General features: G+C 47.6%; 1 protein-coding gene across 3 annotated transcripts in view; it reads right to left on the reverse strand.

The window, feature by feature from the left end:
* PEX14 (peroxisomal biogenesis factor 14) overlaps nt 1-25604 on the reverse strand; it is a 130415-nt gene that overhangs the window by 18614 nt on the left and 86197 nt on the right. For all 3 annotated transcript variants that reach the window (XM_053660242.1, XM_053660243.1, XM_053660244.1), the window contains exon 4: nt 5073-5201. In XM_053660242.1, coding sequence (XP_053516217.1) covers nt 5073-5201 — 129 coding nt within the window. The remainder of the gene's footprint in view (nt 1-5072; nt 5202-25604) is intronic.

Raw genomic sequence — 25604 nt, forward strand, 5'->3', positions numbered from 1 at the left:
AAGCAACAGAAAGCAGCCCCATGGCTGCCCCAGAGTGGGGGCGGGCTGGACTGGCTGGGAACAGGGCGCACGGGGCCTTTCGGGGAACCGGCAATGTTTTACAGCGTGGCGACGGCTACACGAGAGTGCACACTTGTCAAACCTCAAATTGTGGAATTAACATTGGTGCACTTTATTTTATGTGAATCATACTGCAATAAAGCTGATTTAAAATATGTTCAGAATTTTTTAAAAGGGGGCTAAAGGAAGACAGCAATGACCAAGAACGGCAGCAGCAGGAGAGACTGTGAGTTCTCTCCCTGCTCCGTCAGCAGCCGAGACCAGGAAAGACCAGCACCCTGCCCAGTGGCTCCGTTGCCGGCGGGCCACGCCTTGCACTGAACAGAGGCAGCGTCGATCCCCATCAGGGCGCATGCGGGAAGCAACCAATGGATGTTTCCTTCTCACATCAATGTCTCTCTCTCTCCACTTCCCTTTCTCTCTAAAAACCAATCAACATATCCTCAGGTGAAGATTTTAAAAAAGAAAGGGAAAAAAGCAAGATCTATGAATTCTAATTCAACTTTTAAACATTCACCCTATAATACTGGAAACACACAAAAGAATATAACGTTCTATAAGTCATGAAGCACAGTAACAAAATCAGCCATCCTAGACCCATCTGTTTTTCCAGGCAAAACTCCCCAAACACCGCCACGGCTAGCCTCACCAACCAGCTCTCAGGAGCCCGAGCGGACGGGTTTCCAGGCAGCCTTCAATCCTGAAGCACTTTCCCGCCGCCATTTATCCATTCAACAAGCAGCTCTAGAACACCTGCTGAGACAGAGCCTTGGTCAGACTAAAAAAAGAAAAAAGCCTCTGAGCTCAAGGAACTCCCAGTTTATTTCATGGGGAAGCTGGGGACTAAACACTGGAGAGTCCCGTGGTGAGTGTGGGGGCTGACCGAGCCACAGGGGATGGACGTCCAGCCTGCCCGACGGAGGCCTCTGAGAGACCCCCTGCGTGAGCTGCAGCTGCCCCTCCTGGGCACAGCCTGGAGCTGGGCAGGCGGAGCGTCTGGACCAGCCCATCGACACACTCCCAGGATGTCTTCCCTACTCCCCTGCAGCATGTGCTCCGATGGTACAAATAATTTTACTGTTGGCCTAAGAACAGATAATACTGCTCAAAAATAGTCAGATGATGCATCTCAAAGGAAAAAATATGCTTCAGGCTGCAGCAGGGGGATGACCTGGCCGCGCCCTCCCCCTCGGGTTGTCTCTGACACCCCCGCCCTGTGCCCTCGCTGCCCTGACCATCGCCTGGGGCTCCCTGACCGTCCGCATGCCTTTGCCTGGGGCCTTGCCCACCCTGTCTGGTCACTGAACCAATCTTCCCCCAGGTCCAGTGAACACCTCCTGCTGCCCTTCACCTCACCTGTGCCCGTTCTCACCTGGGCCGAGTTCACCTCACCTGCTGCGTCTGCTTAACTGCCTTCCCTGACAGACAGGAGCAGCCGGAGAGCGACCAGCCAGGTCTTACTAACCCTTCCACCCCAGGGGTCTGGCACAGTGCCGGGCACCCAGCAGGCCTTCAACCACACACGCCTGCTCAGTGAATCACGAGAACCACGGGTAAGTGTGTGCCATAAGGCTACATGGGCTACACGAGAAACACAATGAGCAAGAACACGCTTTCTCACTCACGATTTCTTATGGCAGGTCAAAACCTTTTCCCAACCTCGGACATTTATGTCCTATTTTAAGAGGCAACTGAAGCTGCAGGTCAGTCTTTTGAAAGCCTAAGAAAGAACTATCACCCTACAAAATTCACCCTGGCCCGGCCTGCATCTCAAAACTGCTTTGCTTCTTGTCTCTCTGGGAGGGAAGAAGAAGCCACTTGTGCTGAATCAATCAAAAGCCTTTGCCAGGGCTCTCTGTTCAGGGCTGTGCTGGGCGCCACGCACACACGAGGGCGTGGGTTCCCGCTTCAAAGTCGAGCAAGAAGAAACCAGGACGGGAAACACAGAACGTCAGCCTTCCTCTGGACCCCGGCCGGGCCTCTCCCGAGCGCGGCGGGACTTTCCTCTGAGCCCCCATCACGGTGGTTTATCCTCTCTCCAGGGGACGACACACTCCCCCCACGCAACCCCCTGCCGCCTGCACGAAGCCTGCTCCGACTTCTCTCGCCCACATTAATTTTCCCTTTTTCTGTATTCTTGTGGAATTTTCTTGTCTATATAATTAATTTTGGCATTAAGTCACAGTGTCTTGTATTATTATCCTTTTCTTAAGAGTTTATCTTCTCTCTCCCCAAGGACCTGTTAAGATTCTTAAAGACCACATTTCGAATCCTACCACACTGTCCTGAGCATACAGTCGGTGCTTAACACGGATGGGCTGAACATCCCTGTGGGTGTCTGTGCCATCTCTGCCGACATTGGCATTTACTAACATCTCAAGTCCAACCTCATTCACCAAACAGCAGAGATATCAAAAGAGGCACCGAGTGGGACATCTATCACCAGGCAGGGTCCAGAGGTGACAATCCAGGAGCACTGGACTCCCTGCAGCGGTCCCGGAAAAGTGACCCTTCCCCAAAACAGGAGCATTGGCGGGGGGGGGGGGGGGGGAGCCCCAGAGAAGCTCGTTTTCTGGACTTGGGCTCTGAGAGAGGATGTCCTTAAAAAGTCAAGAACCGCACAGGGATGGGCTGCCTGGGCTCCAGATGTGAGCCGGCAGGAACACCCGCGTGCGGAGGCCGTAAATCCGCCCGGGACGCGGGCAATGCCTCTGCGATAAGCATGCAGACTGCACACCTAGTTCAGAAACTCCCCTGAGTTTGCTTGTAATTAAGGGGGTTAGAAAGGTAAAAAAATATATAAACCCAATTAATCATTTAAATATTTAGAGTCAGACTTCCCCTCACCCCAGGATTAGTGTGTTTCAGAACGCCGGCGCCGACAGCCCTGGTTTTACTGGGGTTCGTTGCGGAGCGTGTTTAAACTCGTCAGGTTGAGTGATGCTTCCAGCAACTAATCGCATGTCAAATAAAAGATATTTTATGTAATAAATTACTGCTACAAGTAATTCAAATGTCATTTATCAGTTTTATTATCAGTCAGGCAAAGTCTTCTTTCTCTGTATTAATCAAAATCAAGCCTTTTTTTTTTGGAGCAGTTTTGACACCTCTTGGCAAAAGCACAGAAGTGAAGAGGTGCAGCCGGCCGGGAGCGGCAGGGCGCAGGCAGCCACACAAGGGGAACGGCACTCCCTGGCGACAACCACAAACGGCAGGTGTTCAGAACTGCCATCGCCACTGTCTGCACACCAGCGTCAGAGCCGGGAGGAGTCTGTCTCTCAGAAGATGTATTTTATTTTTAGGGCTGGGAGACTCTTAAAAATACTCCTACCTAAACACCTAAGCGGGCGACGCTTTTTCTCAGGGAGATCTGGACGCAGGATGATTTAAACAACTGGGCAGCCCCTCCCACCACAAGCGCCTGCCTCTTCGGGACAGACCAACAGTCTAACTCTCCACGCCTGCTCAGAGGAGGCAAATGCGTGACGTTTCAGGCCAACGCTGGGACCAGCCAGAACACTCTGTTCTGAGCAAGAAGTTTTCAAGTCGCCGAGGGGCCTGTTTGGTACTAAGCCATAGCGGAAACAGCTGGAACAGAACAGATGTGCGTCTTAGAAACTTCTGCACCCCAGCTGCCACTGCCCGTCCTCAACAAATCCCATGCAACGACTGGGCCAGGGACACAACTAAAGAGAAAGTGTGGAGACGTGGCCTTTGGGTCACAGCACGGCTAGTGACCCACAGCAAGCACAATGGAGGGGTGGGAACGCCCGCTGGCCGGGAGGAAAGAGTCCCAGGCTGACAAGTACCTGTGGTTGACCCAGCAGCCTCCACACAGGGGTCACCACGAAGCACCGTTCCTCTGGTCTCAGGGGTCACGCCACGCCAGTGGCTTGTTAGACAAGGGGACCGAGGAGGAGAGCAACAGGAGTGGGTGCGGCTGGGCCTCACCACCCATCCAGCCTTGCCCAGAGAGCACAGGAGAGCAGGCCTCGTCTAAGTGAGACCTGGGCGCACAGGACAGGTCGGAGCCCCGCCCCAGCACCTGCCAGGCACAGCGACATCGCCTCCCGGCTGTGGCTGAGCCAGGGAGGAGGTCGGCACGGGGAGCCGGAGGGAGCTCCAGGCTGCGAGGTGGGGTCAAAACTAGCATGGCATTTTAAACCGCCCCCTTTAAAATCTGGTATCTAACACAGTTTTAAATCATGTTTTGAAAAAATAAAACTGAGACAGACAATTAAAGGAACGGCATTTTGAAAGACAACAGATCCAAGGTTGAGCTACTTTAAAGACACAAAACAGGTCTATTTTCCACTGCTTTGGAGTTCACTGTAACCTTTTTAGATTCTGTAAAAGTGATTTAAAGAAGGGGCTATATTTTGGAGGTGTACATTTATTACTAGTGTGAAGAACCTTGAGGCCTAAAACAGCTTCTGTTAACTTCCTGAGGGCCGTGGTCTCGTGTCGAATCACGAGACCCACTGCACTCAGGCCCTCACAGGTGGTCTGCAATGCCCCTGCAGACCACCCAACTTACATCATACGGTACAGCCAGGGCAGGGAGGGAGGCAGGGGTAGTCTAAATCTCCTGACATTAACTTAAAAAAAATAAAACTAGGAGGTGAGTTATCTCAGCGAGCAGACGAGAGTGCCCCCATGAATCCGAAGTTCATGGTCGTTCCTCGTAGTGAAGCCGCAGTGACATGCAAAAGCACCACTGTGAGAAAGGGAAAGTGGCACCTTCACAGATTCTTCCTCGTAACTACAGTAACTTGACGCAACACATTAGTAAACTCATTTATTCTGGTGCCTCGACTCTTCTAAAACCTTTGTCACACACTTCAAAGTCTGTCTAGCAGAGGATTTGGGTGTGTCACATGTTTCTGGAAAATCCCAGGGCTGCTCCTCCCAGCGCCGCCCTGCTGGCTGAGTCTGGGAGATGGGAAGCCTGCTCCTGGCCACTGTCCCGAATCCTGATGAGGGGAAAGCTGGAGGGGGAGTGGGCGACTTACTGTATGGCTGAGAAGTGAGGTGAGGGGGCTGGACAGGAAGCACCTGTGTGGCCGGGCCCAGGGACGGAGGCTCCTCGGCGGCCGTGCCCGACTGCTGGAAGGCCACATCGATCTCCTCGTCCGTCAGCCCTGGGGGAGGAGAGCACACGAGCGCAGGTGAGTGCCTTCGCCACTGTCCACCAGGCCGCCGCCGTGGAAGCTTCACGGAGGAAAGCCCACAGAGCCACAGAAGGCCTAGCATCCTGGGAAGCCGCCTCCCGATTTCGGATTCTCTGGAACCTCTCTCAGCTGCAATTTAACCTTAAGCGACAGAATATTAGCCTCCACACTGCTTCCAAATGTGGCTCATTCAATTTCCTTAATTTATCCTTGAGTTTATTGCTGCTTTCGAAGTCGCTCCGTACTGCAATTCCCCATTCTTCCCCCGAAAACAGATACCATCAACTGCAAATGTGGCTCATTTTAATCTGTAATGGTGTTAAAAAAAGAGGGGAAAAAACTAACAATAATGCATGAAAACAGACAGGGAAACAAAAAACTAATTATTGGGTGAGACGACTAATTAGTCTAGATCGTTTCCAAAGACGGGAATAATTTGCTTTATTTTATGACAAATGCAGAAATAAAAAGAAAAATCAGGACTGACTGTGATTAGTATGAATGGGATATGGAATGTAAAGAAGAAAATAAAACAAGAAAACAGATCAAAACAAGGCCAGGCCCGAACTTTCAGATGATTATTACTCTAGCCCATCACAGGCTGCCTAAATCGCCTTTGGCTAGTTTTTCTTCTTCTCTCTTTTTCAATCTTCCCGACACTCCGAACCACACTGCACACGGCACATCCTGAAATAGCAGGGCGCCATCTGCAGTGGCTATGACACGTGGAGAGGACTTGCCCACGGAGGAATACGCGGCACGGGAAGGACCCGTGAAGACCCCATCTCCAGTGGGCACACAGCTGGAAGGCTTTCTGAGGCAGCCCAGGGCCGTGGGCTCTGTGGGAAGAGGCCGAGGGCGCCAACGGCACGGCACAGGTGCCAGAAAAACTTCCCCACGGGGCCCACTCGGAAGTAACGGTGTGCACGTAAGCGTGCTCCGGCCCCCGAGAGTGGGAAAGGCAGGTGGGAGGTCACTGCTGGTCTGCGAAAGACCACTCTGGCCAGCCCGTGCTCTTCCGGGAATCCCAATATCCAGTCCAGCCGCAACACAGAGCTTTTAAACTAGAGCCGGGCGCTTCCCCACATCTGGTCGGCAGCTCTCCATTAGAGGCCCACAGCGCGGTGTATCTGCCCCTGGGGGCAGATGAAGTAAGTACCGGAGGTTCTGAGGATCAGCAGCTTCCCCAGCCCGGTGCCGCATGCTCTGCGCCCAGGGGCTACTACGTGGAGCACATTACTACCGTAAAGCACAGCGTGGCCCTGCATCGCACCGGCGTGAGCAGGCTGCAGCTGTCCTGCAAACTGTTCTAGGAAAATGCCTGGACTGTTCTAAATGGCCCTGGGCCCTGGCCAGCTAGCTCGGTTGGTTAGAGCGTGGTCCTGATATACCAGGGTTGTGGGTTTGATCCCCAGTCAGGGCACAAACAGGAATCAGGCAATGAACGCGTGAATGAGTGGAACAACAAACTGATGTCTATCTCTCTCATTTCCTCTCTCTCTCTCAAATCAATTTAAACAAACAAACAAACAAACAAACAGTGTCCTGAACCCCTTCTCCTCTGTGCCAGGCAGCTGAGATCTGGCCCTGTCTCTGCATACAGAGGAGCTGGCCAGGGGCAGGCCAGGCCACACCTCTGTGAGGTCTGAGTGCTGCAGGGTCAGCTCTGGGTGCACGGGTCCCTCTGCCAACTGATGGGCAGGTGGAAAGGCTGCCAGGCTGCAAAGAGGGTTGTGTGCTGGCACTTAGCCCCTTCAAAGTACAAAGGGTAAATCTGAGTATACGGGACGAGATGGGGAACATCTCTGCTCCAAAGTCGCCCAGTTCACTGCAAAGAGGGTTGCTTTGTCATCTCGCCTCCCAAGAACAGGGGCAGAACAGCCAGGGGAGCCACGGAAAGGGAGGAAACAGGCCTCCCCCTACAGGCAGGGGAACCCCTTTCAGGGTCCAGTAGAAAAACACTGCTTTCCCGGGCCTCGGCCGGCCACCAGAGAAGAAGGCAGCACGTGCGACGTCAGCACAACGGATGGTCACCAGTGCAGTGCGGAATTTTATAAACCCAGCGGTTCGTGTGCCTTGTCAGCCGCTGGCTGCAAATGAGGATAATTTTCCCAAAAGGAGCATTCAGTTGCATTCTCATTTTCCCTTTTGGCTCTTTCAAATATAAACAAGTACGATAATGTTTAACGCTGGGGAAATATGCAGTAAGTTACCGGCTGGGCTGCAGCCCTGAGAGCGGGAGCTGGTTAAAGGGACAGGACTCCCTGCCCACTGCTCTGCCCTCTGGCCCTGAGCTTCACCGAAGCCTATTTTCCTAATAAAACATGCTCCTTGCATTATTGCAGCTGGGCCCACGAGCAAGTCCGCGGTGTAAAGGGCATCAGCACATCCTTCCAGGCTCGTGTTTCTCAGAGACCTTATCACTCGATGCTCTGAATTCACATTGGCTGGAATTCTGATGTCCCTAGTCCTCCGGAGACTCAGGATTTTGATTTAGTTACATGAAGTGAATCATTTTTCTTCTTTTAAAAAAATAAACCCTTTAATGATCTCACTGAATAATATAATTTCAGAGCTGGCCCATTATCCCAGTCATTGCCTTCATTTAACAGACTAAAAAAACTGAGGCCCAAGGAGGGTGGAAAATACCCTCAAGAGCACACTAGTTCAGGGCACGACCCTGGCGAAGACAACCCGAGGCCCTCCGTCTCCAGCCTGCTGACCTCCCTCCACCGCACGGTCGCAAAACATCAGAGGGCGGGTCGCAAAACCAAGCCTTGTATCTTCAACCTTATGGTGGAGGCTTAGAAAAACACTAAACCGCTTTCCCCCATGCCCACGTGGGCACCCCAACCGCAGGTAAGAGCCCGCGGATGCTGTTTTGGGGCCATATCTAAACAGTACAGGAGCTTGACACCTGGCTCCCAACTGCAAATGACTCCTGGACAACTTTTTGAACACCACCAAAGTGACAAGGATAGAGTGACCAGATCTCACGCTAAGATCCTACACCCCCCCCCCCCAATCCAAAGGCCTCTCGCAGACTGTGTCCACAGGGCTTCACTCTGGCCTGTCCCCAGCTTGGGAAGAACCTGAACCTGTCCTGGCTGGGTTTAGGACTCTACAGGTGAGTCTCTCAGCTGGGACTTTTGGAGACCGAGGGGGGTGGGCGGGTCCTCTCTCTCAGAACACAGCCGTCACCTACGCAGTCCTAGGCTCCTGGTGCCAAAATGTCCTGACCTTTGGGGATGAGGTCCTGCCACAGAACCACACATGGCAGGTCCCACCCCGCCCGGCTGAGAGAAACTCTGGAGAGCTCAGACCGAGACCTTGCAGAATCCAAAAGGTTAAAAGGAATAATACAGGCAACTGCCAATTGGAAGTGAATTATATTTGGCTCTGAAAGCTGAGGCACAGGCTATATTATAAAAGGCATCTCTGCACGTTGTTTACCATCACCCTGACTAATGCAGACCTTTTTTTTTTTGTTTTAAATAATCTCATGCAAATTAGACACACACACTTCCTTCCAGTTGATTGCTATCTGCGAGGAATCATCTAACCGCCCAGGGACTGAGCAAGGGCTGAGCCTGGCGGAGACAGGAGCAGAGGGTGTTGCAGTCTGGCAGACAGAACTCCTCCCCCACCGGCCTCAAGTCTTCCTTCAGCTGCTGCCTTTGCGAGAATTAGCCGATTTTAATAAAACCAAAAATGTTTTCAGTTGGGGCGCCACTGCAGTATCTGGTGTCACTAGCACTGGGCATCCAGGGTCTTGTTCAGTAACCTCCCTGCTGCTGCCTGACAATTCCAAGAGCCACCATCCTCCGTCAGTGACACTGACAACTCAAATATGTGACTGAGACGGAACACAGCTGAGGAGGTCCTGCCCAGCCATTCCCTCCACTCTGAGAGGCAGAATCATTTTGCATCTAAGGCCACAGCTACCCGATCTGCAGAGCTGAGAGCTCTCAACTGCAGCTCTCTCCAGACCCCGCTGCAAATGCAGTCCCAGCCCCGACTGGCGCGGACCTCTGACCTCTCCGTTCTCTGGAATTCGCTTCCAACACCAGCTCCCTTTACCGGGAGCCTTCCACTGCCCCTGTGCAGAAGCCAACAGACTTCTTTTCCTACACTTTCTCCGGGGTGAGGTCCTTTCAAAAGGGCAGACAAGTGAGCTACTCGTACTGACCCCTGGAGTGAACGGCCTCACGGCTGCCACACCTGCTTATTTTTATCCATTAGAAGACAAATAAACTTGCCTTCGTTTTCTCAAGGTTTTGTTGAAATGCAAACAAACCCAGCCGGTGACCTGGTGAGCTGCAGCGCTGCAGGGCCCTCTCCCCGGACTGACTCAGACCGCAGGAGGTACTACTGGAGAGGGCAGGCTCTCTTCTGTGGGGCTGGCCTGGGAGGGCTTCCGAGAATAAGCAACCTCCACACTGTTCCCAGTGACCGCACCGCACTGCCACAGGGCCCGGCCCCGTGCAGGTGAAACAGAAAGGCAGATAACAGCGGACAGCAATGTTCTGCGCATCTTTCAGGTCACACAACAACCAGGACAGCAGGGTCAGAGATGGCTGGGAAATAAGATAATGAACCCCTGGCCCAGCCTGAGGTTTATTAGAGAACAAGGCCAGAGGGCCAGCAGCAAAGGGCAGCAGCCCCGGGCTGGCCCTGCGGGGCCCCCTCCCCATCACAGTCCCTCTGCTCACAGGACTCAGGCGATTCATCCAGGACCACAGAGATGGAGCGGGGTCACCTCTCCGGGAACGACGAGTTATCTCCCCATGCACACGTGGAAGGAGATGAGGCAGAGACGACAGCTGGCTAAAAAGATTCCCCAAATTAAAAGAAAAATCAACTCTCCCAGAAAAGGTTAGGGGAGGGGAAAGGGAAAAAGTATTTTTATTTTATTTTATTAACATTTTGTCGGAACAGTGGAGTACAATGAGGACTCTCAGAGCCTCTAAAAGTCGTCGGATGACCTGTAGACCCCTATTTCCCAGTGCCTTGTATAAAATTGAATTTTTTAAACATAAATTACACGTAATGACGACACTGTAAAAACTAACAGTAATGGAAAGCTATGCTGTATTTCATTAGCCTGTATTATTCCGTGCCACCTGATCCAGCCGGGCCTTGTTTATGAGTCAGTGTGTTAGCAGATGCCGATGGAAGCATTTGCTTCGACCTTGCTCTTCTCATTGGGGCATGAAATTACGACGGCAGCACCTTGATATTACAGCCATAAATACAGTAAACTGCAAATTTAAGCCAACGGCTCCTATTGTCTCTGAACATAAAGCTGATCGGTATTTATTTAAAAGGAGAACAAAAAAAATATTATATATCACCTTGTTTATGGGGCCTCCCCCACCCACTTTCTAATCCCCTCCCCCAGTCCGCCAACCCTTCTAATTCACTTGGTTAAAATATTAAACAAATAAGCCAAATGCTTTCTTTTCTGCGGATTAACTATTCCCAAGCAGCAGAAACAGTTTTTGAGAAAGCTAGTCCCAAATATCATCAGCCTGAATGAAAGCATTTTTATAAAAATCGATCTGAGGACCAGGCTGGCTCCCACCACCCCAGTATTGACATGTAAATTCAAGAACAAGAGGTGAGACCGTCCCCTCTCCTCGGTGAGGAAGTGCAAACAAACGGGAGGAAAAGTTGCTGATGACACCCTGAAAGTGAATGCCCTCTCAGTATCCTTCCAAAAACCGTTTGGTAAAAAGGCTGTTTCAAAAAGAAGCAAAACACTGCCTCCTGCCATCTAAGGAAAGAAAGAAAAATACCTAACCAAGGAAATAACTCTCATCACGGGGAGCCGAGGCCTCTCATGACAACTTGCACCAATCCCCTCCTTATCCCAGTGAACCATAAAGACAATATATCCTTTAAAGACATTAAACGTGCAAGAAAAATAAACACAAAGACAAAAGGACACTGGATATCACCCAGCCACGTCTCCTGGTATAAATCACCGAGTAAAAAGCCAGCGCCAAACGCACTGCGCTGCTCGCCTGAAGACAGGGTGCCGGGCGGGCTCGCACATCCCTGTAGACTAAACAGGAGCCGGTGGGAAGTGACCCCTCTGACTCTGAGGCACGAGAGAGATGCACACATGTGGCCACGTCCCAGTTCGGAGTTTTCACAGGCGAGCTCTGCGGCCACTGCCAGTGAAGCATGCAGAAGGACCATTTGTGCAGGAAACGAAATGCAAGTTTTGGGGAGCAGTTTCATTCCAAATCAGACAGGCTGGGGTCCGAGGATGCAGGGCCCAGTGGTACCGATGATGTGCCCAGCTCAACCAAGATGGAAACTTTTTGGACATTTATTTTTTGATGCATTATTCCATGAGACAGACACATTCCCTGGAGCCCTAAATTATTTTTAGCCACACCAGTCACTGAGCTTCGCTCCTTCCGCACAAGGAGGAAATTTCCCTATCAAATTTATTGAGCTTCTCTGGGGAGTAGTATAACTGGTGGACAAGACAGAAGTGAGCTGCCCCTCTGTGCAGCGCAAATTGAGATCTCTCTTACGAAAGGCTGGGAGGGTTTCCAACCAGCATCATGATGTCTATTTTTAGATCTATAGTCTAAAGAGGTTTTTTCTTTTAATCCCTCTCTGCTAAATTAAAGACAAAAATAAAGGGGAGTGACTTTGATATCTGATCACCAATTCCAAAGGATTAACAGCACAGCAAACCCCGGTGCCGCGGTCACGGAAGGCAGTGAGGAACTTGCGGGTCTTTGGCACAGGTTGGGGAGTTGGCCCTGCTCACCCTGCACCGTGAGTCCTGGGGAAGGGGCCGTCCTTAAAGACCAAGGGGAACCATAACCGGGGATCACTGCTACCCAAAGGCCAAAGGCCAGGAAAGCCAGAGGGGTGCTGTGCAACGTAGAGAGCAAATCAATGAACGCTTTCAACCACACCTGAATCTTCCTCCTGCTTCAGAAGAAGTTTGTTTTTAAAAAAATCACCTCTGACAACCAAACAAAGAAATGCAGATCTGGACGGAAAGCTGGAGCTCACCTGGGTTCTCTCCTGTTCTTCTTCTCTCTTCCTTCCGTTTCACAGACCACGGAGCCCCACGGCCACCCAGAGGCAGACCCCAATCCCCAACACCGTGCTCTTTGTCCTGTGTGTGTGTGTATTTGGGGGGACAGGGGTTCAACATAAGCAGCCTGTTATGCCACACCCCTCTGCTCTCTGACGGGCAACACATGTTTAAATAAGCAAAGTCTTGGGATCAATCACTTCAAACACAGACAGACAAACAAAAACACAGCCCTGGCTGGTGTGGCTCAGTTGGTTGGAGCATCGTCCTGTAAACCAAAGGGTTGCTGGTTTGATTACCGGTCAGGCACAAGCCTGGGATGCAGTTCCGTCCCAGTTGGGGCGTGTGCAAGAAGCAACCAATTGATGTTTCTCTCCCTCTCTCTAAAATCAACAACTATGTCCTTGGGTAAAGATTAAAAAAAAAAAAGAATATATGGAACATGGGGGAAACTAGGTGAAGGGTACGTGGGACACTTATGATAAGAAAACTGATATGTATGCACACAGAATCACATCTATTTAGATGTGTGTGCATCATAAAATGTAGATAAGAAAAGGGTGAACTGGTTATGGATAAAGAGGGGACTGGTGGTCAGGGAGAGAGACCAAAGGCAGATTTTCAGTGTATATTCTGATAAACTGTGTTCCATGGAAATATATTTCTAATGTGAAAGGATAAGTGAAATATATTTTTAAGAACAAAAACAATATTTGGAGGGAAAAGAATCTTCAATCCTACACAAAAATCACTTAGCGTGGTTATCCCCATTTTCTGGAAGAGAAAAACCGAGGCAGAAAAAGGTGTGGGGACGTGCCCGGGAGCTGGGATCAGAACACAAACACAATTTCTAATTTCTCACTTAACCCACTGTGGCTGGAACCACGGCAGCCAAGGACAGGGTGGCTTTTTTAAAATGTGATTTAAAAGGTAGGCATCTGCTCTATTTTGACACATCCTGGCTTCCCAAATATTTCCTCCGGCTCTAAATATTTGCTTCACCAGTGGAAATGTTTCCATCACTGCAGCGGAGCAAACACTTGCCCTGGGGACAGCGGGGACGGCCACACGCTGGCTCACATGTTATTCGAAACAGCCCAATTCAGGAAACACGACTCCCAGACACAAATCAAGGTGGGGATTTTGCTCCTTAAAGAAAATCCTGCCACCGGGCCCTGACCGGCGTGGCTCAGTGGGTTGTGTCCTCCCACAAAGCGAGAGGTCGCCAGTTTGATTCCCGGTTGGGGCACATGCCTGGGCTGCCGACCAGTTCCCCGGGGTTGGGGCGTTGGAGAGGCAGCTAATCAATGCCTCTCTCTCCCCCACTTCCCTCTCTCTAAAAATAAAAAATAAAATATTTTTTAAAGAAAGAAAACCCTGTCACCATCATGCAGTGCACCAAGGCACACTCTTTGGTCACTTAGCCAAATGATATGGATGTCTGAGGTTCGTCTTAGGTTTTCTTTTACATCTTGAATCTTAAATATGCTATCGGAAGGTTTACTATTTGGTGTTCAACTTCCTTCCTAAAGGTTTAAAGTACCACGTTCTAAAGTCCCTCATATTAATCTGATATTAACTCATTAACATGTGCTGTGTTCTAATAGGTCAATACACACATTATCTTGTCACCTGTGAAGCTCAAAGGACTCTGGTATCGGTCGCCATGGTCAGCCGTGTGAATGGAGAGGTACACGTTCAGCATTTAACCAAACGCAGAAGCATCTCGGTGCTTCTCCTGCCAGGCCACGTGAAGGAGCTGAGACCTTGGCTTCCCCACCTGTTAGACGGCAGCTTTCCTAAGACCTCTCCCCCGATTTCTGATGCTGGCTGAGATTTTGTCTATTTTCTACTACAGCACATGTAATCTCATGTAATATACAGATATATGATCTGTCATAGAAGAGATGACATTATTGATAAGAAAATCGGCACAACAGCAAAGAACATGGGATGTAAAGAAAAGCACAGAGGAAATAAAAATTTCGTGTCTCCACTCTCCGCCTGGAAACAGCAGCCAAAGTGGGGAAACACAGCATCACCGAAGGCACGAGGAGCTTTTCACATGTTCACACGTTTGATTCTCTGGATCCCAACAGGCACCCTGCGCAGCCCGCTGAGGTGCACGGCTCCAGGCCCCACGGCGCTGCATCTGCAGTGCCCTGTGCGGCTGCGCAGTGCCTAACCCGCGTGCGTGGCTGGAGCTGGCAGCAGGGCAGAGAAGCAGTAATTTGTCCCCCCGTGCAAAGGTGAGGAAGCCGCAGCCCGTCTAAGGCCCCAGTGTCTATGGGATGGGGTGGGGTGGGGTGGGGGACACGGAGAGGGGCGTGAACCCAGCCAGGTGGGCTTTGAAGCCCAGGCCCGTCCCCACGATGCCACACAACATGAGAGGAAGCAGTCCAGACCCTGTTCCACCGGACAGGGTCTTCTAGCACCGCATTTGGTCCTGCTGGTGAAGTTACCGAGACTGAAGGTTTTCAAATTAAAAGTGACAGCCACAAAGGTGTGCAGAGGTGCCAAGGGAGTACAGGCAGAGAAAGTTCTGGAAGACGAGGCACCACTCCATCTCTAGAGTATTTAAAAATGTTCACGCCCTTTGACTCAACAATTCTACTTTAAAGAAATAATAAAATAATGTACTATAATGTACAGAGATGGTTCATCTCTATATTTTTAACAATAGCAAAAATTTAAATAACATAAAATGTCCAAAGAGGTACGATCAGGCAAGTTATGACATATTTCAATAATGTAATAACACTCAAACATTCACATTCATAATGAACAATTTCTGATGACATGGGAAATGCTTTTGATATATTAAGACACAAAAAGCAGATGTTATATTCATAGCATGATCTCAATTACATTTTTAAAAAGAACAAAAGGAGGCAGTAGGGTTGCATCACTTTTAACCTAATCTGGATTCCACTTAGAACACTCGGAAGGGAAGAGAAGGGAGCAGCCGGGGAGGGCCCGCCATCTCATTCACGGGGCACGGGGTCTTCCAGTGAGCCCCGGGAGGGAGGCTGGCTTCGCTGCCTGCTCGTCAGCGCATTCATTCCCACACACCCGTGCAGCACAAGCACCCTGCCACAGGGCACCTTCCCCCACACACCCTGGCACCCGTACGTAAAGCCAACCACACCATCGCGTTAAACCAAAGATCTGGCCCTGGCTGTGTGACTCAGTGGACTGAGCCCTGGCCAGCAGACTGAAAGGCTGGTGGTTTGATTCTTGGTTGGGATGCATCCTGTGTTGCCGGCCAGGTCCCCAGTCGGGGGTGCAAAAAGAGGCAACCAATCTTTCTCTTGCACATTGATGTTTCTCTTCCTCTCTTTCTCCCTCCTTTCCCCTCTCTACAAAAATAAATAAATAAAGCATTTAAAGCAAAAATCTGTTTTTGTGCAAAGGAAATGTGGCCGTACTGGACTTATTTGCGGGGCAAAACGCCAGTCTCCAGCATAACACCTTTCTAAGGGATTTTTAGCGATTATTTCAAAAATTAGTATTTGACAGATACCGCCCCATATTACATGCTGCGTTGTAAAGATACAAAAGGACAGACAGTGAAACATTACGTGCCTTCCCACTCTTGCCACCTGGCCACTAGTTACATCTTCCAGAGGCGACCAAGGCTCCTAGCTTCTCATATACCTTCTAGAGACAGACTATGGAACGTGAAAGTGCTTTTACATACCCATATGTGTCCATATATTATATATGTGGGTATGTGTATGTGCATTTATACAAATAACAGCAGTGTGTGAACACTATTCTACACCTTGCTACTTTTAATTAACACAACTTGGCATTCCATATTAGTGTCTATAGAGGTCTTGCGCTCTATTTAATGGCTATAGAGCACGCCATTTAAATGGATGTAGCATCGCTTATTCCACTCGTTCGCTACTGAACAGTTGCTGCTCAGCACAGACAAATCTCAAGCTACAAGTCCTCGTCTGTGCCGTCTGCACACGCAGCAGCACATCCCTGCACGTGGGCTCAGAGAGAGGCGGCTCTCATGTAAGCACGGGCAAACCGCCCTCTTCGGGAGGTGGTCTCCGGCTCTTTCCCACCAGTGTGCGTGCCTCTCTCCCACAGCCGTGCCTACACAAGGCTGTGGTGCTATCCAGCCTTGTGTATCTGTTGTTCTGAAAGGTAAAGAAGTGTCGCTGTAGTTTTCAGTAAACTTGTGTTAGTGCTCAATATACCGAGAAGCACACACATCTTTTATGTATGGCTTAATGAATTTTCACACAGTGAAAACATCCATGTAACTACCGCCAGATAATAAAAAAACAGACAGACGGACGGCCTCCAGGGGCATCCCTCGTGTCTCCTCCAGTCACCATTTAACTTCCGGCACCACGAGAATTTTGCTGAGTTTCCGTCTTTATGTAAAAGGAACGACACCGAGAGCATTCTTTTACAACAGCTTCTGTGGCTCGGAGTGTGCTGCGGCCACGGTTCATGAGCTCCAACTGCTGCACGAGATTCCTACAGATGACAAGACCGAACCACGGCTGATCTGCTTCCAGTTTGGGACATGCCACGAACGGCGACATGCTCACAGATATGGCTGGAGGGGAGCTCCTGGATCATCTGGAGTGTGCATATTCTCAGCTTTAACAGACACTGTCAACAGTTTCCAGTGTTAACACCAGCGAGAACAAGCGCTCCAGCTGCTCTCCGTCCCACACGAAAGCCCTGCTTTCCGGTTTTAGCCGTTCCGATGGCACGGAGTGATGGCTCATTCTGGCCCGAATGGGCATTTCTCCGACGGCTGATGAGGCTGAACAGCCCGTCTGCACACTGGCCTTCTCTGCTGGGTACACGGTCATATCTGTGTATGTGTGTATACAGTACACTAACTTTTAAAATTTGAACAATTTTTCAATTACCGTCGGCATACAGTATCGGACTAGTTTGAGGTGTGCGACACAGTGACCACTTTAGGATCACCCCATATGATATCTATGTCCATCTAAAAATAGGGTAAGTTTGTTAACTGTGCTGCTAGAATGTTATTTGTACCACCAATTATTGAGAAAGGTATTTTAAAACTTTCCATTATGATAGATTTGTCTAGTTCTCCTTTCAGTTCTGTACAATTTTGCTTTGTGTATATGGAAGGTCTGTACTTAGAAATGTCAAAACTTCCTCGTGGCGGGCCACTCTGAGGTTTATTTCCACTCCGCTTCTAAGTCTGCCTTGCCTGACACTGGAACCAGGTTTCTCCCGGTTAATGTTTGCCAGGTAGGTACCTTTTCCGTCACTTTACTTTTAGTCCTGTGTCTTTTCATTAAAGGTGTGCTTGGTGTAAGCAGTAGTGAATTGGGTTTAGTTTCTTGTTTTTGCTTTTTATTTAATGTTTTTTTAAATATTTTTTTAAAAATTTTATTTATTTATCTTTAAAGGGGAAGGGGAGCGGGAAAGAAATTTCAATGTTGCCTCTCGTGCGTCCCCTGCTGGGAACTGGCCTGCAACCCAGGCATGTGCCCTGACTGGGAATCAAACCGTGATCCTTGGGTTCGCAGGCCCGCACTCAAGCCACTGAGCCACACCAGCCAGGGCTTTATTTAATCTTAACAAACTTGCTTTTGATGAAGTTATCTATTTACACTTATTGTAAATACTGAAGCTTTGGGTTTGACAGCCGTCATCTGACAATCTGTCCTCCTGCTGACCTCTTTCACTCTCTCCTCGCAGACGTTTTTGCTCAGGGCTTCTCTGTTAGCTTGTAGTCAGGTGGTTTCCGATGGGCTTCTCCACCATAAAGTCACGAACGCTCCCTCTGCAGTTAGGAAAGAGCTGGGAGGGGCACTTGGCCGACCCCACCCCACTTCAGCGCCCACCAAAGGATCCCATCCCCAGTGGCCCTGCGGTAGTGGGGGATCTCCAGCTTCTGACAGGGAAGCCCTGAGACTGAAATGTCTGAGAACCAGTATCCGGTCACAGCCCATCCCTGCGTTCTGGTTTTGTACAGCTGGGAAATGTTACCACTTTACCCACAATTCTAGCACCCAGAACACCTTCACTCCATCCTCCCACCCTTGTGTTACGGTCACAAATGTTTCAACCCACAACGAAGGCACTGCGTTGTCATGTACAGCTAGCGGTCACCGCTGCTTGCCCTTTCCCGGGCTCCTCACTCCCTCCTGCACTTCTGTGTGTTCACGCAGGATCGCTCTCCTTCTGCCTGAAAACTCCACGAGTGTTTCTGCAGTCCACCCTGACTACTCACTGGCCTCCTTTCTGTTCCCAGAATTTGCCAGACAGGGCCCCTCTTCAGGCCTGGGCACGGGTGGTTCCCTTTTCCTGGAACTCTTTCTCCCCAGAAACCTGCATGGCTTGCTTACTCATTTTCTTCAACTTTTTGCTTAAATGTCACCTAGTGGGGTTAACAATGGTCTTTCCAGACCATTCCGTTAAAATGACAACCTACTGTCATTTTAAGAACTCTATTGCTGGTATTCTGCTTACAGATGCTTCCGTTCTGTTCCCGGTCCTGCCCCTCCCTCCTCCCCACCACCAGAAGGCAAGCTCCAGGAAGGCAGGACGTGGGGCTGCCGCGTTCACGGCCGCATTCACAGCACCTGGAACACTACTCGGTTTCTGCTGATACCTGGTACGTGTTCAACAAATCTGTGCAGAAAAAAAAGGGGAACCCAACAGGTTTTCGGAGTCAGCTGGAGCATGGAAAAACCCAGAGTCCCACCTGCTTGTCCCCTCTTTGCCCCTGAACATCGCTCTGGAACCTCCAAGGAGCCTTGATATAATTGTACAAACTGCTGCCAGGCATTCACCCTGCACTAAGGCAAACTCGTCTGTCCCTCAGCCCCTGACACACCTTCATCCTTGTCTTCCGCCCAATACGCCACCCACCACCGAGGGTTTCTCCCAGTCCGACTCAGAGCCCGCCATTTGCACTGGGTCACCTCCCCCAGCAACACAGCTTCCTCTGCTCAGCCGGCTGGGAACATGTTCCTGCTACTTGTAGCAATTACTAGCTACATAATACTGCTCTGGCTGTCAAACACACATACCTTTGTAACCTTTCTAATGTTACAAATATGCTATTGTTGAACAATGCTGTCTGCTTTATTCACTGCTGTATCCCCAAAGCCTAAAACACTGACCGACTTATAGTGGACATTCACTGAATGTTTAGATATTTGACATGATTTTTGAAGTTCCATCCCAAGCAATAAAGCAGGAAATAAAATTAAAATGTCTTAAGAGTTGGAAAGGTCACAAAATAATTGACTGTCAACAATATGGTTATATATTTAGAAAAATCAGTATAATCATAAGAAAATTTAATGAGGTGGCTAGATATATTACATATATATATATTTTAAAATTCAGTAGCACTCTTATGCACTAGCAATAAGCAATTAAAAATAAAATGAAGAGAAATTCCTTTCATAGTAGCTACAAGAATATGAAATTACTGTGTCTGTCTTCACACAGAGAAAGACAAATACTGTATGATTTCGCTTATATGTGGAATCTAAAGAACACAAAATAAACACACCAGAAACAGACTCATAAATACAGAGAGCAGACTGACAGTTGTCAGATGGGGGGGGGGGGTTCGGAAGGCTGGGTATAAAAGGATTGACAAGGGACTAAAAGGTAAAGATTGGTAGTTACAAAATAGTCAAGGGAATGTAAAGCACAGCATAGGGAATATAGTCAACAATATCACAGTAACTGTGCACGGGGCCAAGTAGGGACTTGAAACAGCCGGGGACCACTCTGTAAAGTACATGGTTGTCTAACCGCTATGCTGTGCATCTGAAACTAATACAGGATAATACTGAACCATAACTGGAAAAATTTAAAAAACAAACAAAATTAGTATGAATAATCTTAAAGTATGTTAGAGCTATATAAAGAAAACCTTACAGAAAAGGAACAAAAGGGTAATGAAATAAAAGGAAAGACTTTTCAAATTAATTTAAAAGGTCTGACACAACTCCAATAAAGATCCCAATTATTTTCTCAAAAGTTCTGAAAGCTTATCTCGCATAACAACAGAGACTGCACAAGTAAGAATAATAAGGAATGTCTGGTAGTTCATTGTCTCCTCTACTAGACATTTAGATATACTTCCTTGTATTTTTTAAAAACTGGTTCCTCTAGGGAGTATAATACGAGGTCTGTCCAGAAAGTTTCCAGCTATGTTATATGGAAAATAGAGACATTTACTGAAGAACATACACGATACAATACTGTACAATGACACCTCAGTCCCCTTCCAAGTGGGCACCTTGGGATCACACAGTTCTCCCGATCACCATCAGCTACCCCATTGTATTTTCCTGAATCTTGTGGATTGTCTGAAATCTCTCCCCTTTCAAGGGTGATATTAGTTTTGGGAAAAGCCTGAAGTCCCAGGGCACCAAATCTGGGCTGTTGGGAAACTGAGTCACCTGGGTGACTTGATGTTTTGCCAAAAAACTGCACGAAATGTGTTGTGTGAGCAGGCGCGTTGTTGTGATGGAGCTGCCCATCACCAGTTGCCCACAGTGTGGCCTTCTGAGTCGTCCCAACAGTTTCCGTGGAGGAGTGTTCAGGCTTAATGCAAAATCGGATGCAGATTTGTTGCTCTACTCACTCAGTCAATTTGAACGCGACGGCCACACAGTGCACATGCTCACTCAACAGTATCTACGACCCCCACTGACTAGTACAGTGAAGTTGTCGTTGTTCACGCATGCACATTCCAGTCCACTCTCCTTGGCTTTCTGGTTACATTGATGTTGTGCAAAGTATTCTCGTTGTATTAATAACAGTTGGGCTCTTCCAGACAGAGCTCATATGTATCTCCAATTTATCAGATTCTACTCTAAGTTAATATTATAGCACTTCACATATTAAGAATCTTAATATGATGCATATTATTACATGTGCCATACTGTACATATTAATGTATTTCAGTAAGAAGCAATAATAATTTCATTTATACCCCTTCTGATCTTTTTCTGTGTTCTAACATCCATCATATACATATGTATGTATGTATATATGTACGTGTTATAAATCCAACAAAATCTTACTGTTGCTATAGACGAGTGACTTTTACAAAATATAAGACTGAAAATTAAAATAGTATTTTACATTTACCCGTATATTTTATATTTACCCACATATTTAACATTCCCTGTGCTCTTCTGGGGATTCAAACTTCTGATATTATTTCTCTTCAATGTCAAGATCTTCCATTGATATTTATTACAATGCACATCTGCTGACAGCACTTCTCTGAGCTTTTATGTAAAAACACCTTTACTTGTTGATGACTGATGAATATTTCCACTGTGTACAGAATTAGAGGCTCATGGTTTTTTCTTTCAGCATTTTGAGGACATCATTCCATTGCCTGGTGGACTACATGGCTTTTGACAGTAAGTCAGGCAACCTTCTCATCATCACTCTCCTTTTCTTTGTCTTCAGAATCCAGCAGTTTTACTACAATACTAACAAGATGTACTTTTCTTTGTACTGATCCTGCTCAGAGCTGGCTGTGGTTCCTGGGTTGTTATGGGCAGGGGTGTTTTAATCAAAACTGAAAAAATTTCAGCTGGCCTTTCTTGGAGTGTTTGTTTTCGACCCCACTCTTCTCGACTTTTGGGACTACAATCACCCATATGTTAAGCAACTTGATTTGTATCACACGTCATTGGGGTTCTGGTCCTATTTTTAAATCTTTTTTCTTCTAGGATCTGCAATTTGGATTTCTATCAATTTGTATTCAAGATCCCTGATCCTTTCTTCTCTTGTGCCCAATCTGCTATTGTTCCCATCTAGTGAAATTTCAGTGACAGATTTGTGTTTTTCAACTTTCACGTGGTTCTTTTTGACAACTTCCTTATCTCTACTGCAACTGCCCATTCATCCTCTCAGCCATGGTTTTTAAAACCCTCATCCAGGATATTTAGAGAAAGGAAAGGAGGAAGGAAGGGAGAAAGAGAGGGAGAGAGGCAGGGAGAAAGGGGGAGGGAGGGAGAGAGGAGAGAGAAAGACAGAGAAAGAGAAACATTTATTGGTTGCCTCCTGTATGCACCTCTACTGGGGGTTGAACCCACAACCTGGGTGTGTGTCCTGACCAGAAATCAAACCTGCAATCTTTTGGTGTGTGGGACAACACTCAACCACTGAGCTACCCAGCCAAGGTTCGGCCATTTTTCCTATACATTCTTCTCAGATAATTTTTCATATTAAAGTTCTTATTTTGTCAGTGAGTCTATTTCTATTGATTGACTTTTCACTTCACCATGAGTCACAGGTCCCTGTTTCTTTATTTCCATGTGTCCAGTAAGTTTTGATTTTATACTGGATATTGTGGACAGGCTAGGGAAGTTCTGGGTTATATTTTCTCCTTCCAAAGAATTGAGTTTCATTAAATTAGTAGCATATCACCTTGATCTATGGCAGGCTCAGCTTTATGCTTTACTTATTTCTTTTTTTGTGCTTAGTCCTAGGGAAAAATGCCACAGTCCTGGGATATAACGTTTGCTTCTGCGGGGTGTTCCTTCTGGGGTGTCAGAGGTAAGTCCAAAGTGTTTACCAAAATCCTTATGACTTGGTAAGACTCAAACTAAATTCTGCCTTTTCTACAGAAAGCAGCTGCCAGTCTCTGCTGGACTCAGTGGCACCTGCTGTGTGCGTGGGCAGCTCAGGGGTTAGCCCAGAATGTGAGGGGGCCGCTTATGTGCAAAGTTTAAGGGTACCCCCTTCAAGGTTACCCTCCTGGAATAACCATCTTCAAGTCCCAGTCACTCTGGCATCCTTGAAATCTAGCCCGTAATTCCTGAAACCAATATGCTGGCAGCTTTAGCTTGAGTTCTATTTGCTAGAACCTGATGAACTGGAGAAGGTCTCAAGCAAAATGGAGTATGTATCATTAGTTGGCTCTCAGCCAGAGTGGTTCCTTCTCCCAAGAACCAAATCCATTCAATTTCTGCTTACCTCTGGTCACTCTCTTGTGCCGTCAAACACTGTTTCTAAAATATTTTGTCCAAAACTTCTATTGTTATTGGTGGGAATATTATGCTGATACAGGATAGTCAGTCATTACCGAAGCCAGACTCTAACTCAAAATGTTTTTAAAAGAATGAAGAAGTAAGCCTTGTTATTGCACATATTAAAACTGATAATAAAGATACAGCAATTAGCCCTGGCTGGTGTGGCTCAGTGGATTGAGCACCAGCCTGCGAACAGTGCGATTGACCAGTTGCTGGTTCAATTCCCAGTCAGCACGCATGCCTGGGTTGTGAGTAAGGTCTCCAGTAGGAAGTATGTGAGAGGCAACCACACACTGATGTTTCTCTCCCTCTCCTTCTCCCTCCCTTCCCCTCTCTCTAAAAGTAAATAAAATCTTTAAAAAAAGATACAGCATTAAAACACTAAGGCACTTCTGTAAGTGTACAGGTCAATAGATATTCCTGAAAAAGACTAACACACTGACATTTAATACATAATGAAGTACAACACACAAATGGGGAAAATTACTTGTCTGTTTGAAGGGAAGTTTCAGAAAAAGTGATGTTTGAAAAGTTCCCTTTCATATTACTCTATTAATTTCATATTAAAGGGCTAAATATCAAAACAAACCATAAAAACTGAAATAAAGTATGGAGAGGATCCAAGATGGCAGAAGAGTGAATGAAAACTACACTAATCTCCTCCCAAGATCAATCTGGAGTTACAACTAAACTGTAGAGAAACCATCCAGAATGACCAACTGACCACTAGCTAGAGAGGAAGACTTACACCCATGGACAGACAGAAGAAACACTTCAGCACAATTTGGTCAACTAATATTCGACAGAGGAAACAGACACATACAATGGGCTAAACGCTGTTTATTTAAAAAATGGCGTTGGGAAAAATTGGACAGACACATGCAGAAAAATGGAATTAGACCACCTTCTTACACCACACACAAGAATGAATTCAAAACGGATCAAAGATTTCAATGTTCGACTTGAAGCCACTGAAATCCTAGAAGCCACTGAAATCCAGCAACGTCTCAAACACTGCTCCTAAAAAGTTTTTATCAGATATATCTCCCCAGGCAAGAGAAACAGAATGAAAAATAAACAAGTGGGCCTACTTCAAACTAAAAAGGTTCGTTCGGCATAGTAAAAGAAATCATCCACAAAATAAAAAGACAACCCATAGAATGGGAAAACATATCGGCCAACACATCTGGTAAGGAGTTAATATTCAAAATTTATAAAGAACTTACCAAACTCTAGCCCTGGCTGGTGTAGCTCAGTGGATTGAGCACGGGTCTGCAAACCAAAAGATCGCGGTTCGATTCCCAGTCAGGGCACATGCCTGGGTTGCAGGCCAGTTCCCAGCAGGGGTCGCATGAGAAGCAACCATACAGTGATTTTTCTTTCCCTCTCTCCTTCCCTTCCCCTCTAAAGATAAATAAATAAAATCTAAAATTAAAAAAAAAAGAACTTACCAAACTCAACACACACACACACACACACACACACACACACACACACACACGCCACCACCACCGCCAACAACAACAACCCAATTAAAAAATGAGCAAACGACCTGAATAGACACTTATCCAAAGAGGACATATAGGTGGCCAACAGACATATGAAAATATGCTCGCTGTCACTAATCATCAGAGAAATGCAAATTAAAACCACGATGAGATACCATCTCACACTTGTCAGAATGGCTGTCATCAATAAATCAACCACCAAGTGCTGGTGAGGATATGGAGAAAGGGGAGCCCTTTTGCACTGTTGGTGGGAATGCAGACTGGTGCAGCCACTGTGGAAAGCAGTATGGAGAGAGCTACCTCGGAAAATTAAAAGTGGAACTACCCTTTAACCAGCGATCCCACTTCTGGGAATATATCTGAAGGAACCCAAAACACTAATGGGAAAGAACATAAGCACCCCTATGTTCAGTGCAGCATTATTTACACTCGTCCAGACATGGAAGCGGCCCAAGTGTCCATTAACAGGTAAGCGGATGAAACAACTATGGAATATTTACACAATGGAATTCTACTTGGCCATAAAAAAGAAGAAAATTTTACTCTTTGCAACAGTATGAATGGGCCTGAAGAACATTATGCTAAGAGAAATAAGCCAAAGAAAGACAAGTACCGTATGATTTTACTCGTATGTGGAATCTGATGAATGAACTGAACAAGCAAAACAGAGACAGACTCATAGACAGCAGATAACTTAGCACGGGGGCAGGTTCGGGGTGGAGGGGCTGAACAAAAAGGAGAAAGAACTCACGGACATGGTGTG

Source organism: Artibeus jamaicensis, unplaced genomic scaffold (assembly GCF_021234435.1).
Source record: "Artibeus jamaicensis isolate MK-2021 breed Jamaican fruit bat unplaced genomic scaffold, CSHL_Jam_final scaffold_847, whole genome shotgun sequence".
NCBI classification, from domain to species: Eukaryota; Metazoa; Chordata; class Mammalia; order Chiroptera; family Phyllostomidae; genus Artibeus; species Artibeus jamaicensis.